The 18,154-nt window shown below is 48.4% G+C and overlaps 1 protein-coding gene across 1 annotated transcript in view; it reads left to right on the top strand.

Annotated features, from left to right (window-relative positions):
- Window positions 1–4: 4 nt before the first annotated feature.
- Window positions 5–18,154, top strand: part of RNFT2 (ring finger protein, transmembrane 2) — a 109,738-nt gene continuing 91,588 nt past the window's right edge. Inside the window, exons 1-5 of the mRNA XM_033220463.1 lie at window positions 5–254; window positions 2,257–2,436; window positions 3,904–3,962; window positions 12,947–13,413; window positions 16,853–16,929. Coding sequence (XP_033076354.1) covers window positions 2,413–2,436; window positions 3,904–3,962; window positions 12,947–13,413; window positions 16,853–16,929 — 627 coding nt within the window. The 5' untranslated portion in view covers window positions 5–254; window positions 2,257–2,412. The remainder of the gene's footprint in view (window positions 255–2,256; window positions 2,437–3,903; window positions 3,963–12,946; window positions 13,414–16,852; window positions 16,930–18,154) is intronic.

The following is an 18,154-nucleotide window of genomic DNA, read 5'->3' as shown; positions in this document are numbered from 1 at the left end:
GCAAGATCTCCTCATCATTGGTCCCTACGGAGCGGCGGCTTCCTATTGGTTAAGTGTCGGAAAAGGGGGCTGGCAATCGCGTGAGTGCAACGAGCGTAGCCGTGCACGGGTCCTAGCGCCGGACCCGGCCATGGCGAGAAACCACCGAATAGGAGGCCGGAAGCGTCGGAAGTCACGTGCTGCCCGGGCTGCGCGGGTGATTGGCTTGGCTGGACCTGAATGAGGCGGCTGTGATTGCTGAATTGTCTGGGCAGGTAAAAAGAGAACGCATTTTTTTTTCTTTTCTCCCAGCATGGTCTGTGTAGTCTCCTGCCCTTGCAGTCCCAGAGCGTTTTGCGCTGTGTGTTGGTTGCAGGGATGAAAAGCGCTCGCGACGTTGTGCCCGAAGTGCACCTGCCGGCTTCCAGTCCAAGTGATGCAGGCGATGCTCCGCTGAGTGCATTTCGATGCAGTCCTGTAACGGGCCCCGGGGGCTCAACTTGAACCATCGCAAGCATCGAAAAGTCTAGGTGCAGTCCTTCAAAGGGACATACGGAGCAGAGGGTTAAAAGGCCTTTCATTCATTCAGATGCATCCCGCGTGCAAAATGTATTCCAGAATTATGTACGGCCTGCTTCCAACAGAGAATCCGAAGCCTCTTCCAATACAAGCATCCGAAAGTAGAGGCTCGAGCATTCGATTTAGGAGGCGGTGTTAAATGTGTGGATGAAAACTTTGGAATACTGAATTTTATTTTCCCCCAAGGATTTGCAATGTGGGATAATGGGGGGAGGGGCGAGAGGGAGATTAAGTTGAGATTGTAAATTCTTGAAAAATATTTATATAATGACCTTTTCTTTATATACAAAGATGCTGCTGCCGACCGGTTTGTTACCTAATTTTTCAAAAGAGAAAGGGGGCTTTACTGGCGAGTCGTTTCTAATCAGTGGCCCTAGTGACACCATTGCTGCCCCCTCAAGAAGCCTGGTCAGGATTAGGAAGTCATTCAACAGCCAATAATAGTGCCCTGAACTGATAGTCAGACACCATCTGACTGATAGAGACACCCTATATCTACAGTATTGGCTCTGCCTGCAGAGACAAGAAGATATTCACAGAGGCTAAACCTATTCATGGGAAGTAGGTGGCCCTTGTTGCCTTGCTAGGGTGAAAGGTGGGACAGGGAGCAAGGGATCTAGAAAAGGGGATTGGGGAGACCCACAGATGTTTTATTCATTGAGTAAGTATTTGTTGAGTGCTACTCTGTGCCAGACAGTGTCCTAGATGCTGAGGCAGAGGGGTGAACCAAGTAGACAGGATCCCTGCTTTCATGAATGGCATTTATATTCTACTGGGGGGACAAATCATAAATAAATAAGTAAACATGAACAAATAAGTGCTATGAAGAATATAAAACAGGTCAACATTATGGGGGGTCGGGAGAATGAGAAGAGAAGGCCTCTGGAAAGAGGTGACATTTGCCTTGCAGGACCAAGCCCTGCCACATTTAGAGGAGAAAGTATTCCAAGAGGAGGGCACAGCAAGTGCAAAGGCCCTGAGGCAGGGACATGCTGACACATTAGAGGAACAGAAGAGCCACTGTGGGTGGACAGGAGTGGGAAAAGGGAGAATGGGAGGAAACGCAGTTGGAAACAGATGATGCTACATCAGGAAGAACCTGTAGGCTGTGGACAGAGCTTGGGTTTGATTCTGATTGCACTGGACAGCCATTGGAGGGTTTAAAACATATTTTCTGGCTTCCCCAATCAGGACTCTTAGTTTGGCAATAGGATGAAATACATGAAGAGTTTCAAAGAGGGCTGGGCAAGGTAGCTCATGCCTGTAATCCCAGCACTTTGGGAGGCCAAGGCAGGCGGATCCCTTGAGGTCAGAAGTTTGAGACCAGCCTGGTCAATGTGGTGAAACCCCATCTCTACTGAAAATACAAAAATTAGGCAGGCATGGTGTCACATGCCTGTAAACCTGTAATTTTAGCCACTCTGTAGGCTGAGGCAGGAGAAGCACTTGAACCTGGGAGGCAGAGTTTGCAGTGAGCCAAGATCGCACCACTGCATTCCAGCCTGGGTGACAGAGCAAGACACCGTCTTAAAAAAAAGAAAAAAAAGAAGGAGTTTCAAAGAGGGATCACTGAGAGGCTACCCAGAGACACTGAGCAGATGGAATTATCTGCTTATAGCTACCAACAATGTCCTAAGGCTTCTTAGCAGATTCAAGGTATCACAGGGACTATTCATCCAAGTGTTCTGTTCCATCCAGGTTTGGAGTCTCTGACAAGCTCCCCTGACTCTGCATCCCTCTGGAGACGAAGAGGAGGGGGAGGCGGCCTGTCCTCTCTGGGATCCAGTGGTCACGTCCCCCTCAGGAGTCCCAAATGCCTACCTCCAGTGTCGTCAACATGGAGTTCTGAAGTCCATGTGGCTCTTCACAGTGAATCAGGTGATATGTCTCCAAGAGAATTTGCATCTTTACTACTTCTTGATTAAATGTGAGAGCTGGAAGGAAGCTTTGGTTTGACCACTCCACCCCTCCCATGTAACACATGGGGAATCTGAAGCCACAGAGAGGTTACTGATGTGTCTAGGGTCACACAGGTTACTGATGTGTCTAGGGTCGCACAGAGAGGTTACCGATGTGTCTAGGGTCGCACAGAGAGGTTACCGATGTGTCTAGGGTCACAGAGAGGTTACCGATGTGTCTAGGGTCGCACAGAGAGGTTACCGATGTGTCTAGGGTCACACAGAGAGGTTACCGATGTGTCTAGGGTCGCAAAGAGAGGTTACCGATGTGTCTAGGGTCGCACAGAGAGGTTACCGATGTGTCTAGGGTTGCACAGAGAGGTTACTGATGTGTCTAGGGTCACACATGTTACTGATGTGTCTAGGGTCGCACAGAGAGGTTACCGATGTGTCTAGGGTCGCACAGAGAGGTTACCGATATGTCTAGGGTCACACAGGTTACTGATGTGTCTAGGGTCGCACAGAGAGGTTACTGATGTGTCTAGGGTCACATAGAGGTTACTGATGTGTCTAGGGTCACAGAGAGGTTACCAATGTGTCTAGGGTCACAGAGAGGTTACCGATGTGTCTAAGGTCACACAGGTTACTGATGTGTCTAGGGTCGCACAGAGAGGTTACTGATGTGTCTATGGTCACATAGAGGTTACTGATGTGTCTAGGGTCACAGAGAGGTTACTGATGTGTCTAGGGTCACAGAGAGGTTACTGATGTGTCTAGGGTCACACAGAGAGGTTACTGATGTGTCTAGGGTCACAGAGAGGTTACTGATGTGTCTAGGGTCACACAGAGAGGTTACTGATGTGTCTAGGGTCACAGAGAGGTTACTGATGTGTCTAGGGTCACACAGAGAGGTTACTGATGTGTCTAGGGTCACAGAGAGGTTACTGATGTGTCTAGGGTCGCACAGAGAGGTTACTGATGTGTCTATGGTCGCACAGAGAGGTTACTGATTTGGCTAGGGTCGCACAGAGAGGTTACTGATGTGTCTAGGGTCACACAGAGAGGTTACTGATTTGGCTAGGATCGCATGTTAGCGGCAGCATCCACCCAGAATCCGTGTCTCCTGCCAGTCCGCTACCCACTTCACTTCATCCGGCACCTCTTGGCTGCACAGTTCACTGCATTATCCCCTCACATGAGGACTTCCTCCTCCTCCGAGTCTCATCGTCCTCCTCTGTGAAATGCGGTGATAGCTTTCCTCATGGGATAGAATGTCACATTGAGGATGGAATGGCATGAAAGATTGAAGTACACATTGGAAAATGCCAGAGAGCACTAGGGGTCTAAGATATGACTAGTGTGGGTTTGCAGTTTACAATTACCTTGGCAATCTGACAGGCAGTGGGAGTGTCGGGAGACTCTGGCTCACCCATGTGTTGGGTTTTAGGTGTCAAGGAAGATGCAGAGACGCCACAGCAGCAACACGGATAACATTCCACCTGAAAGGTAGGCATCCCTGGTTCTGTTCCATCTGAGGGCTCTGGGCTTCGGGTGGTGAGGGGCAACCCGAAACTGGATTGAACAATGCCTCCCACTCAGTGTTAGTTGTTAGAGTTGCAGAGATGGCCTCATACTAAACATTCAATGCATAATAGCTTGCTCTTTCTTTTATGCTAAATTTCAAAGCCTTGTGTGACAGGTGAGCCACTTGACTCATTGTATCAATGAATGTACCTGTGGATTTTAATTTATGGAGATGTCTTTGTCCATACAGGCTGCTATCACAAAAATGTCATAGAATGGGTGGTTTCAACAACAAATGTTTCTCTCTCACAGTGCTGGAGGCTAGGAAGTCCAAGGTGAAAGCTCCAGCATGTTCAGTGTCTGCGAAAGGCCCACTTTCTGGTTCACTGGTGGCCATTCTCTTGCTATGTCCTAATGTGGTGAAGGGAAGGGGATCCGTCTGGGTCTCCTTTTTAAGGGCACTAATCCCATTCATGAAGAGCCCATCTCATCACCTAATCATTTGCAAAGGCCCACCTTCTAGTATGATCACATTGCAGGTTAGGTATCTTTTTTGAGAGAGGGTCTTGCTCTGTTATCTGTTACTGCACTGCTGGAATGCAGTGGTGATCATGGCTCATTATAGCCTCCAAATCCTAGGCTCAAGCAATCCTCCTGCCTCAGCCTCCTGAGTAGCTGGGACTACAGGCATGTGCCACCATACCTAGCTAATTTTTAAATTTCTTTTGGTAGAGATGGGGTCTCACTAAGTTGTCCAGACTGGCCTCAAACTCCTGGGCTCAAACGATCTTCCTACCTTGACCTCTCAAAGCCCTGGGATTATAGGTGTGAACCACTATGGCTGGCGTGGGTTAGCTTTCCACAAAGGAATCTGCAGAGGACACAAACATTGAGATCATAGCTCTGAGAAACAACACGGAGAGGCTAATGACATTGAAAGATGAGATTTTTATTTCTTCCATTTCTCAAGAGGAGGGGCATACTGCTGCATGCAGGGCCACCTGGGGAAGCACCAGCATCAGTCAGGGGGCAGAAAGGACCAAGGAAAAAGCATAGGTCACAGCCTTTACTGTGTTTTCTGGGAGAAAGAAAGACAAGTCAGGGGAAATAGTTTAGGACTGGCTAGTTTGAATCATGTTGGTGGGCTCTGGGGTATCAAGGTGGTCTCTCTTTTTTTTTTTTTTTTTTTTTTTTGAGATAGGATCTTCCTCTGTTGCCCAGGCTACAGTGCAGTGGCATGATCTCAGCTCACTGCAGCCTCGACCTCTCAGGCTCAAGTGATCCTCCTACCTCAGCCTTCCGAGTAGCTGGGACTGAAGGCATGCACCACCATGCCCGGCTAATTTTTGTATTTGTAGAGACAGGGTTTTGTTATGTTTCCCACGCTGGTCTCAAGCGACCTGCCCACCTTGGCCGCCCAAGTTTCCGCTCTCTGGGATTATAAGCACAAGCCACCATGCCCAGCCTCAAGGTGCTCTTTAGTTTGGTATCTGGCCCTGGATGATTTAGGACAGGATGCGTTTGTAAAACTTAGATGAAGGAAGGGCCATGCAGTGACTCACGCCTGTAGTCTCAACACTTTGGGAGACCAAGGTGGGAGGATATCCTGAGTCCAGGAGTTAGAGACCAGCCTAGGTGACGTGGGGAGATCCTGTCTCTACAAAAAAAAATTTTAAACTAGCCAGGCATGGTGGTGCATGTCTATAATCTCAGCACTTTGGGAAGCCAAGGTGGGAGGATCACTTGAGCCCAGAAGTTTGAGACCAGCCTGCGCAAAATAGGGAGACCCCATCTCTACAAAAAATAAAAACTAACCCAATATGGTGCCATGCATCTGTGGCCCTAGTTACTCAGGAGGCAGAGGTGGGAGGATTGCTTGAGCCTAGGTGGCGGAGGTTGCAGTGAGCTATGATTGCACCACTGCATTCCAGCATGGGCAACATGAAACCCTGTCTCAAAAAAAAAAAAAAGTTAAATGAAGCAGTGGTTGGGGTTATGGGCTCTGGATTGCAAGGACATGTACATAACTTTGGCCATTCGTTTGGCCTTGTGATTAATAGATAGGACCAGATAGAACCTAAAAAAAAAAAACAAAAAACAAAACAAAACAAAACAGTTAAAATGCTCATGAGCTAGAATTTTTTTTTTTTTTTTTTTTTGAGATGAAGTCTCGCTCTGTCACCCAGGCTGGAATGCAGTAGCATGATCTCAGCTCATTGCAACCTCCACCTCCCGTATTCAAGCTACTCTCATGCCTCTGCCTCCCGAGTAGTTAGGACTACAGGTGCGCGCCACCATGTTTGGCTAATTTTTTTGTATTTTAGTAGAGATAGCGTTTCACCATGTTGGCCAGGCTGGTCTCAAACTCCTGAGCTTGGGCAATCCACCCACCTCCACTTCCCAAAGGGCTGGGATTACAGGCATGAGCCACTGCACCCAGCCTAGAATTTATATCTATTGAAACCCAAGAGCGAACACACCTGGGAGCCTGTTCTCAGGTTGAGACAGCCTCCAGCCTCAAAAGCCCCATGCTAGCACATACATCCAAGAGGCAGGCAGCCAAGCCTTCCCTTCCTCACATCCCAGCGCTGGGACTGAGTTTTGTATGGTACCTACCTTTTCTGCAGGGAAGAACACAGGGCTCAGCCAAACCCCAGCTCAGCCACTTCTCACCTGTGGTGACTTTGGTACGTGACTTCACCCCTAGGTCTAGCTTCTCCATCCAAAAATGGCAGGTGACAGAACTCAAGAGTTGTTTATGGGCCGGGAGCAGTGGCTCATGCCTGTAATCCCAGCACTTTGGGAGGTTGAGGCAGGCGGATCACCTGAGATCAGGAGTTCGAGACCAGCGTGGCCAATGTGGTAAAACCCCATCCCTACTAAAAATACAAAAATTAACCAGGTATGGTGGCAGATGCCTGTAGTCCCAGCTACTCAGGAGGCTGAGGAAGGAGAACCACTTGAACCCTGGAGGTGGAGGCTGCAGTGAGCAGAGATCACGCCACTGCACTCCAGCCTGGGTGACAGAGCGAGATTCCATCTCAAAAAAAAAAAAAAAAAGAGTTGGTTATGGATGAAGGAGTGAGTGTGAAGATGCAGAAACAGCATCCGGCTTGTAATAAGCCCACGTGTTGGAACCTTTTCCGCCTCTAAAGACAACATTGCCATCTGCTCTCAAGTGAACCGTGAGATCTCTTGGGGGCAGAGACCACAGCAAGAAACTCAAACCGTGTATTGAGTGCTTATGCTGTGCCAACCGCAACATTACCCCAGTGAGAGCATCCATTTTACAGATGCAGAAGCTGAGGCTCAGAGAGGGGAAGGAAATTACCTAAAGTCACACAGCCAGGAAGTAGCAGGGCTGAGATCTGGGCCCCCATCCATGTGTCCCCCAGCACCTGTGCTTTGAGATAGCACATTTTGGCTGCCTACTGTCTGAGCAGAACCACTTCCCCTCCTGGGTTGCCTCAAGCTCTGGCGCTTAAGTGGTTAAGTTGGAAGCGCAGCCTCTGTCCCCCTAAGGAATACTCTTTTCCAGTTAGGCTGAAATCTCAGCTGGATGCAGGGGAGAGGCCCAGGGAAGGGAGGCCAGCTAGAAAAAGCCCCGTGGTGGGTTGAGTCTTCCCTGGTTGTACTGGAGGCCCCTGAGCCCAGTGAACTCAGAGTGCTGGCAAGCTCAAGGGGGACGGGATGGCTTTCTAGGGCCCCTTGGGTGGCCACGGAGAGAGAGTGGCCTCCTCATGAGCCAGCGTGGATACCTGCCAGGACTCTTGCTTTCTGAGCTGAGCTCTTTGAAGTGCAGAAAAAGCTCAAGTCCCCTTGAGGATCATAGCCATGGTGTTTGCTGTTGTTGTCATTATTAATATTATCATTATTACTATCCAGAGCCCCATGGAGGAGGAGCGCATATTTCCTGGGCTTTTGGAGCCAGCAGGGATGGGGCTTGGTGGAGGAGGGAATCCAATCATGAGTTCCCTCCATTGCACCAGATTTTTTTTTTTCTTTTTTTGAGATAGAGTCTCACTGTGTTGCCCAGGCTGGAGTGCAGTGGCACAATCTCAGCTCACTGCAACCTCTGCCTCCCAGGTTCAAGCGATTCTCCTGCTGTAGCCTCCTGAGTAACTGGGATTATAGGTGCACACCCCATGCCCAGCTAATTTTTGTATTTTTAGTAGAGAGGGGTTTTTGCCATATTGGCCGGGCTGGTCTCAAACTCCTGGCCTCAAGTGATTCACCCACCTCAGCCTCCCGAAGTGCTGGGATTACAGGTGTGAGCCACCACACCCAGCCTGCTTCAAACTCCTGACCTCAAGTGATCTGCCCACTTTGGCCTCCCAAAGTGCTGGGTTTATAGGCATGAGCCACCGCACCTGTCCTCACCAGGTTTTTAGTAACATACCTGTAGGCCCAGATTGTGCAACCAGGGAAACTACCGTGTCCCCCTGCTGTGTGTCACAGGTGTTCTACAAGATGTTAAATGGCTTTTCATGGGTAAAAAGAATTCAAATAAGTTTGGGGAACACTGGGCTTAAGCAAAGTCCATCTTTTCACTTTCAGGCCGTCTCAGAGCCTTTAGTATGCCTGTTCATGCATTCCTTCAAACGCTTTTTATTGATCATGTTCCGAGTGCCAGGTGCATTGTGCAGGCTGGTAAAGATGCAGTGGGGAGCAAGGTTATGGTCTTTGACCCTGTGCAGTGGAGCTCTGTCCAAAGCTATGGTTCACAGCACTGATCTCACATTAGAATCACTGTAACGGGAGGCGGTGGAGAATGGTGGCTCATGCTTGTAATCCCAGCACTTTGGGAGGCCAAGGCGGGTGGATCACTTGAGCATAGGAGTTTGAGACCAGCCTGGCCGAAATGGTGAAAACTCGTCTCTACAAAAAAATACAAAAATTAGTCGAGCATGGTGGCACACACCTGTGATCCCAGCTACTCGGGAGGCTGAGGCATGAGAATCACTTGAGCCCAGGAGGCAGAGGTTGCAGTGAGCGGAGATCGCGCCACTGCACTCCAGCCTGGGTGACAGAGGGAGACCCTGCTCAAAAAAAAAAACAAGAATCCCTGAGGGGACTCTGAGTAACTTCAGATGCTGGGAGCCACCCACAAAGATTTTGATTCAGTTGGTCTCCAGTGGGGTTGGGGCACCTGTCTTTTTCAAAAGTTCCCTCAAGTGATTATAATACATGGCCAGGGTTGAGAGCCACAAGTCTCGAGGGAAAGATGAGGGATAAAATGACAGCTGTGATCAATCCTGTGTAGGTGACGTGAGGGTGCAGTGAGGACAAGGAGCAGGGGACTGTCACTGTCTTGGGGGGGAGGGAAGCCTCAATCCAGGAAGGGAGATTTTAGCTGAAATCTGACAGATGAGCATGCGTTACCTAGTTGGGATGGGGTGTGGGTCAGGGAGACATCCCGGTGTAGGTGACAGCCTGTATTAGAAAGCCTTTGAACAGCGAGAAAGGGGCACATGACAAGATTGGAGTTTGGGGCCAAATAATCCAGGGTGCCTGGCGACTTCATCTCTCTGAGCCTCAGTTTCTTTGTCAGTAAAGAACATGATATTTGGGAATGATATTTATACATCTAGAGGGTTCCTCTGAGACCATGGGAAGGAACACAGAATGGGAAGCCCTGGGAGGGTTTTTAGTGGGATTGTGAAATAATCAAATACAGTCAGCCCTCCATATTCATGGGGGGGTTGGTTCCAAGACCCCATGGATACGAGAATATGCAGCTGCTCAAGTGCCTTGTATAAAATGGCTAGGACAGTCAGCCCTTTGTATCTGTGGGTTTTGGTCCACACCCAAGGTTGGTTGAATCCTTAAATATGGATGCCGGACTGTACGTGTTCTATTATTATTTATTTACTTACTTATTTATTGAGAAAGCATCTCGCTCTGTCACCCAGGCTGGGGTGCAGTGGCGTGATCTTAACTCACTGCAACCTCTACCTCCTGGGCTCAAGCCGTCCTCCCACCTCAGCCTCCCCACTAGCTGGGACTATGGGTGCATGCCACCATGCCTGGCTAATTTTTTAATTTTTTGTAGGGACAGGTTCTTGCTATGTTGCCCAGGCTGGTCTTGAACTCCTGGGCTCAAGGGATCTGCCCACCTTGGCCTCTCAAAGTGCTGGGATTATAGGCGTGAGCCACCATGGCTGGTCTTTTATATATTTTAAAACATATTTCCTGGAGCCAATTGCAATGGCACACGCCTATAATCCCAGCTACTCAGGAGGCTGAGGTGGGAGGATCACTTGAGCCCAGCAGTTTGAGGCTGTAGTGAACTATGATCGCACTACTCCAGCCTGGGCAACAGAGTGAGACTCCTGTCTCTGTCTGTGTATAATGGTCTCGTATAATAGATGATATGAGATCAAGTGTGAAAACAGTGGAAAATTTCCACCAGAGCCTCCCTCCTGCTGCCATTTTGGACTAAGTGACATCTGACATACGTTTATTAAGCACCTACTGTGTGCCCTGGGTTGTGGGGTCCAGAGAATGAATGAAGTCTAGCCCATTTTCAGTAAGCTCATGGTATATCTGGAGTCTCTTAGTGGTCTATGGAGGTGCCTGCAGGGTGAGAGAAGGAGGGAGTGGCTCTTTGTCCTCCCCACTCCCCAACACATGCACGTCGAGCACATCAGCTCTGCTTGCATCTATGGTGTGGACTGAGTTTGCAACGCAGTGATTCCACTTAAAAAGAGGATGAACCCGGCCGGGCGCGGTGGCTCAAGCCTGTAATCCCAGCACTTTGGGAGGCCGAGACGGCGGATCACGAGGTCAGGAGTTCAAGACCATCCTGGCTAACACGGTGAAACCCTGTCTCTACTAAAAATACAAAAAAAGCTAGCCGGGCGAGGTGGCTGGCGCCTGTAGTCCCAGCTACTTGGGAGGCTGAGGCAGGAGAATGGCGTAAACCCGGGAGGCGGAGCTTTCAGTGAGCTGAGATCCGGCCACTGCACTCCAGCCCGGGCGACAGAGCGAGACTCCATCTCAAAAAAAAAAAAAAAAGAGGATGAACCCTCGACTGGGCACGGTGGCTCCTGCCTGTAATCCCAGCACTTTGGGAGACCGAGGCGGGCAGATCACCTGAGGTCAGGAGTTCAATACCAGCCTGGCCAACATGGTAAAACCCTATCTCTACTAAAAATACAAAAATTACCCAGGCATGATGGTGGGTGCCTGTAGTCCTAGCTACTTGGGCAGCTAAGGCAGGAGAATCGCTTGAACCTGGGAGGCAGAGGTTGCAGTGAGCCAAGATCGCACCACTGCACTCCAGCCTGGGTGGCAGAGCAAGACTCTGTCTCAAAAGGAAAAAAGAAAGAAAAGAGGATGAACCTAAGAATAGAAAGATGGTATCCAGAACTTGATGTTCATGGGAAACAGCATCCAATTCTGGGCTCTCCATTCCTGCAGGCCTAACTCCGGGCTCTCTGCTCCGCCAGCAGTGGCTCTGCAGGAGCCACAGAATCCTTTGCCTGATTCCAACCCAAGAGGCCCTTGCTTGGAGCTAGAGAAAGCAATTTGGCCTTGCAGGTCTTCCATAGGAACTAGAGATAACAGTTGCCACGTATTGAGAACCTATTATTGCAAAACGCATTTTAAATTTAACACCCCCACCCCCAGGAATTCTATTCAGGAATAAAGGCCCATTGTTCAGGTAAGAAAGTTGAGTGCAGAGGTGTAAGGCCCCTAGAACAGGTGGAGCTGGCGTCTGAATGTGGGTCTCCCAGCTAAGTCTTCTTCGCATTACTCTCTGCTGCCCACCCAATGTCATCTGTGACCAAGGCTGGCCCCTCTGGGGAACTGGAGGACATTGAACTTGAAGACTGCAGAGCCAGGGGTCCTTGGGATCCCGAGGTAATTCTAGAATCATAGAATTCTGTGCTCCCTTTTCAATGAAATGTGCTGGTTACTAAAATGGGCTCTAGAGAGAGTCGGCCTGGGTTCGAATCTCCCCTACTCCATCCCTTACCAGCTCTGTGACTCTGGACAAGTTACTTTCTCTCTCTGAGCCTCCATTTCTTTATCTGTAAAGCGGGAATATCAGTAGGACCTAATTCCAGGGTTGATGGGAGGATTTAGTAAGTTAATCAATGCAAAACACTCAGAAGACTATCTGACACATAGTAGGTTTCAATAAAGGTTATGACCTATTGTTATTAATATTATTTGTATTAGTTCCTAGGACTGCCGTAACAAAGTACCGTACCCTGGGGGGAGGGGCTTAAACAACAGAAATTTCTTTTAACAAATTCTGGAGGCTGGAAGGCTGAGATCAGGGTATCAGCAGGGTTGGTTCCTTCTGAGGCCTCTCTCCTTGGCTTGTGTACGGCCGTCTTCTCCCTGGGTCTTTACATGGTCTACTGTCTGTACCTGTCTGTGTCCTAATCTCTTCCTCTTTTTTTTTTCCCTTTTGAGACAGTCTCTCTGTCACCCAGGCTGGAGTGCAGTGGTGAGATCTTGACTCACTGCAGCCTCAACCTCCTGGGCTCAAGTGATCCTCCCACCTCAGCCTCCTGAGTAGCTGGGACTACAGGTGTGCACCACCATGCCTGGCTAATTTATCTCTATTTCTTGTAAAGATGGGGTCTCCCTATGTTGCCCAGGCTGGTTTTGAACAACTGGGCTCAAGTGATCTTCCCACCTCTGACTACCAAAGTGCAGGGATTACAGGCATGAGCCACTGCATCAGCCCTAACCTCTTCTTATAGGGACAGCAGTCACACTGGATTGGGACCCACTCCAATGACTTCGTTTTAACTTCATTGCCTCGTATAGACCCTATCTTTAAACAGGGTCACATTCTGAGGTCCTGGGAGGAAGGACTTTATGTGAATTTGAGGAGGGACACAGCTCAACCCATAACATAATTGATATTATTGGTTCCCATCCTTCTCTGGAGTAAGGTCTTTTCCATCTGCCTGACTTCCTGGGGTTTTTCTCCCCTTGTCACCCAGAAACCGCAGCCAGGCGCTCAGCTCTGAGGCGAGTGTGGATGAAGGCGGCGTCTTTGAGAGTCTGAAGGCAGAGGCGGCCTCCCCACCAGCACTCTTCTCAGGCTTATCAGGAAGCCTCCCCACCAGCTCATTCCCCTCCAGCCTGGTGCTGGGCTCTTCCGCTGGCGGTGGGGACGTGTTCATCCAGATGCCCGCGTCCAGGGAGGAAGGAGGGGGCCGGGGCGAGGGGGGTGCCTACCACCACCGCCAGCCCCACCACCACTTCCACCACGGCGGCCACCGTGGGGGCTCCCTGCTGCAGCACGTGGGTGGGGAGCACCGGGGGCACTCGGAGGAGGGAGGTGACGAGCAGCCTGGGACGCCCGCCCCTGCCCTGTCCGAGCTGAAGGCTGTGATCTGCTGGCTCCAGAAAGGACTCCCCTTCATCCTGATCCTCCTGGCCAAACTGTGCTTCCAGCATAAGCTCGGTGAGTTCTGGGGGCATGGGTGTCCTAGCCATGGGCTTCAACAGGCAGGCTGCCTGCAGCCTGTGGGCTGGGGGCTCCTCCTCTGAAGCCCAGGGAGAGACAGTAGAGACCAACATGGGCTTCAGAGTGTAGGATTCTGAGTCAGACCTGGGTTCAAATCCTGGCTGACTAGCTGTGTGACTTTGGGCAAGTCACTTGGCTTCTCTGAGCCTCAGTTTCCTCATCTGTCTAGTGGGAGTTATGATAGAAACTTCCTCGCTGGTTGGCTGGTGTGAAGGAGTCCTGTGTAATAACTCAAACTGCTGGAGTCTGCACCCTAGCTCTGTCCTCTTCTAGCTGTGTGATGCTAGGTGCATTATTTAACCTCTCTGTGCCTCAGTTTCATCATCTGTAAAGTGGGGGTATGATTTTATATTCTTCGTGGGATTGCAGTGATGTTAAATTTGAGTTAATGTGTATAAAACACATTATTATATATATAGGCTAGAGTGCAGTGGTGCAGGTCTCAGCTCACTGCAGCCTTCGCTCACTGCAACTTTTGCCTCCCAAGTTCAAGAGATCCTCCCACCTCAGCCTCCTGAGTAGCTGGGACTACAGGCATGTGCTACCATGCCTGGCTAAATGTAAAATTTTTTGTAGAGTCAAAGTCTCACTATATCAGCCTCCCAAAGTGCTGGGATTACAGGTACGAGCCACTGCCCCAGCCTTCTATATTTATTATTCACACACTTTGAAATATTTAACATAGAGGCTGGCACACAGCAAATGATGAATAAATACTACCTACTGTTATTATTAGGAAATAATATAATGATTCATAAAGTGCTCAGCCTCCTATCTAACACATAGTCAACAGTCAGTAATTGGCCTCTAGTATACTGTTTTTTGTTTGTTTGTTTTGACATGGAATTTTGCTCTTGTTGCCTAGGCTGGAGTGCAATGGTGCAACCTCTACTCACTGCAACCTCTGCCTCCCAGGTTCAAGCAATTCTCCTGTCTCAGCCTCCCAAGTGGCTGGGATTACAGGCAACAGCCACCACGCCCAGCTAATTTTTGTATTTCTTAGTAGAGACAGGGTTTCACCATGTTGGCCAAGTCTCGAACTCCTGACCTCAGGTGTTCTGTCCACCTCAGCCTCCCAAAGTGCTGGGATTATAGGCGTGAGCCGCTGTGCCCGGGCCTAGTATACCATTATTGTTATTATTAATGTTACTTACTGTTTTTTGTTTGTTTGTTTTTGTTTTTGAGATGGAGTCTCACTCTGTCACCAGGCTGGAGTACAGTGGCGTGATCTTGGCTCACTGCAAACCTCCGCCCTCTGAGTTCAAGCGATTCTCAGCCCTAACCTCAAGCGATCCACCTGCCTTGGCCTCCCAAAGTGCTGGGATTACGGGCGTGAACCACCACACCTGGCTTACTTATTAGATCATGGTGTTGCTGTGCCCTGGCAGGCTGTTGTTTTAGTACTGCAGTAGGAGTGATGGTAAGAATTATCTTGTGGCCTACTGTTTTCCATGAGAAAATATCAGTCAGGTGCGGTGGCTCATACCTATAATCCCAACATTTTGCGAGGCCAAGGCGGGAGGATTGCTTGAGGCCAGGAGTTCAAGACCAGCCTGGGAAACATAGGAAGACCCTATCTCTACTAAAAAAAAAAAAAAAAAGAAAAAGAGAGAGAGAAAGCCTCGAGAGGAGATGAGACCATTCTTTATTTCTTGTTTTCTTCTCTCTGGGATTCCTCCACCTTCCTTGCTGGGGTGCTGTCCTATCAGCCCCACCCTTTCTATTCCTAGAGGTGAAAGCTGGCATGTTCCCATTACCCTGAATTCGGGCATCACAGCTAAGTTTTGTTTTGTGAGTATGGTCATTTTCTTTTTCACTTGGCAGGTTTTTTTTTTGGTTGTTGTTTTTTAATCACAGAGAAGAGCACCAAAAAGGATTATGGGGCTACTCATTCTTGTTTTATGTGCTTATAGTGAAGAAATACAGCTTCTACAAAGTAGGTCTGGAAAAATAGCTGGAGTGCACATACCTATTAAAAAAGTAAGTGAGGCCGGGCACAGTGGCTCACGCCTGTAATCCCAGCACATTGGGAGGCTGAAGTGGGCAGATCGCTTGAGGTCAGGAGTTTGAGCCCAGCCTGGCCAACATGGTGAAACCCCATCTCTACTAAAAATACAAAAATTAGCTGGGCGTGGTGGCAGGCACCTGTAATCCCAGCTACTCGGGAGGCTGAGGCACAAGAATCACTTGAAACCGGGAGGTGGAGCCTGCAGTGAGCTGCGATCACACCACTGCACTCCAGCCTGGACAACAGAGTGTGACAGTGTCAGATAGATAGATAGATAGATAGGGCAAGCATCAGGTGAAAGAGGAATCCTGTCTGCAAATAACAAAAAGCAGACTCAAAAATCATTATTCCAAGAGAATTCCAAGATTGTAGCTTGGCAAACAGTGGCAATTACATGACTGGTGGAAGAAAATTCAATTCCGTTATGCCATCTGCCTGGGTCATGTTTGTCTGTTAGCTGGGATTTTTTTTTTTTTCTCATTGAACATTAAACTTGAATTCCTTATGGTGCTGTGAGTTCTTTCTTTCTTTCATTTTTTTTTTTTTTTTTTTAAGACAGAGTCTTGCTCTGTTGCCCAGGCTGGAGTACAGTGGTGTGATCTCGACTCACTGCAGCCTCCTCATCCTGGGTTCAAGCAATTCTTGTGCCTCAGCCTCCTGAGTAGCTGTGACTACAGGCGTGCCCGGCAAGTCCAGCTAATTTTTGTATTTTTAGTAGAGATGTGATTTCACCATGTTGGCCAGGCTGATCTCAAACTCCTGGCCTCAAGTGATCTGCCTACCTCGGCCTCCCAAAGTGCTGGGATTACAGGCGTGAGCCACTGCGTCCAGCTGTGAGTTTTTTCAATGTATGCTTTTATCACAAATTCTATCTGATTCTATCAGATTCTTTTTGAAAGTAGAAATAATAAGAGGCATCATTTACTAACTGCTAGGGATTATGATCTAGAAGCTTTATCCCTCCATGAGGTGTAAGTAATGTTATTGCTGTGTCTATTTTACAGATGAGGAAACTGGGGCTCAGAGAGGTGCAGTGACTTGCCCAAGCTCACACAGAGAGGAAGTGGCAGAGCTGGGAATTGAACCCGGCCCTTACCAGACTGCACAGCCCATCCCCTTAGCCAGTGCTATAAAGTATCCCCACAGGGGCCTAAATCCTGTCCCTAAGTCAGAATGACTCAGAATTCCCAGAGATTTAGATGGCAGCCCAAATCTCCCAGAAGTGGGATTTTTTTTTTTTTAATTTTACTCTCTCTTCTGTCAACTCCAAGGGGCCCAGGGATGTGTCTTCTCCCTCATGTTGCTCAGCACCCGGGCCAGGCCTGATGAGTCTAAGTGGGTGACGTCAGGCCCTTCTCTGTCCCACAGGCATCGCTGTGTGCATTGGGATGGCTAGCACCTTCGCCTATGCCAACTCCACGCTCCGAGAACAGGTCTCTCTGAAGGTGAGTCACTTGCCAACCTAGTCTCCCGTGGCTGCTGCAACAAATAGCCACAAGCCAGGCGCAATCTTCCCGCTAAGTCTCCAAAGTCCATTTTATCATTCTTATGCCTTTGCATCCTCATAGCTTAGCTCCCACATATCAGTGAGAACATAAGATGTTTGATTTTCCATTCCTGAGTTACTTCACTTGGAATAATAGTTTCCAGTCTCATCCAGGTCACTGCAAATGCTGTTAATTCATTCCTTTTTATGGCTGTGTAGTATTCCATCACATATGTGTATATATGTGTGTGTGTATACGTATATATGTGTGTGTATATATACATACACACACATATATGATGGTATACACACACACACACACACACACCACAATTTATGTACTTGTTGATTGATGGGCATTTGGGTTGGTTCCAAGATTTTGCTATTGTGAATTGTGCTGCTATAAACATGCGTGTGCAAGTATCTTTTTTGAATAATGATTTCTTTTCCTCTGGGTAGATGCCTAACAGCAGGATTGCTGGATCAAATGGTAGCTCTACTTTTAGTTCTTTAAAGAATCTCCACACTGTTTTCCATAGTGGTTGTACTAGTTTACATTTCCACCGGCAGTGTACAAGTGTTCCCTGTCCACTGCATTTACACTAGCATTTATTGTTTTTTGATTTCTTGATTACGGCCATTCTTGCAGGAGTGAGGTGGTATCACATTGTGGTTTTGATTTGCATTTCCCTGATCATGAGTGATGTTGAGCATTTTTTCACATTTTTGTTGGCCATTTGTGTATCGTCTTTTGAGAATTGTCTGTTCATGTCCTTGGCCCACTTTTTGATGGGATTGTCTGTTTTTTTCTTACCGATTTGTCTGAGTTCATTGTAGATTCTGGATAATAGTCCCTTGTCAGATGTACAGATTGTGAAGATTTTTCTCCCACTCTGTGGGTCGTCTGTTTACTCTGCTGACTGTTCCTTTTGCCGTGCAAAAGCTCTTTAGTTTAATTAGGTCCCAGCTATTTATCTTTGTCTTTATTGCATTTCCTTTTGGGTTCTTGGTCATGAAATCCTTGCCTAAGCCAATGTCTAGAAGGGTTTTTCCAGTGTTATCTTCTAGAATTTTTATAGTTTCAGGTCCTAGATTTAAATCCTTAATCCATCTTGAGTTGATTTTTGTATAAGGTGAGAGATGAGGATCCAGTTTCATTCTCCTCATGTGGCTAGCCAATGATC

The sequence above is a fragment of the Trachypithecus francoisi genome, unplaced genomic scaffold, assembly GCF_009764315.1.
Source record: "Trachypithecus francoisi isolate TF-2019V2 unplaced genomic scaffold, Tfra_2.0 Lachesis_group11, whole genome shotgun sequence".
Taxonomy (NCBI): domain Eukaryota; kingdom Metazoa; phylum Chordata; class Mammalia; order Primates; family Cercopithecidae; genus Trachypithecus; species Trachypithecus francoisi.
The sequence above is the reverse complement of the archived record's forward strand: the minus strand, read 5'-3'. Positions and strand labels throughout refer to the sequence as shown.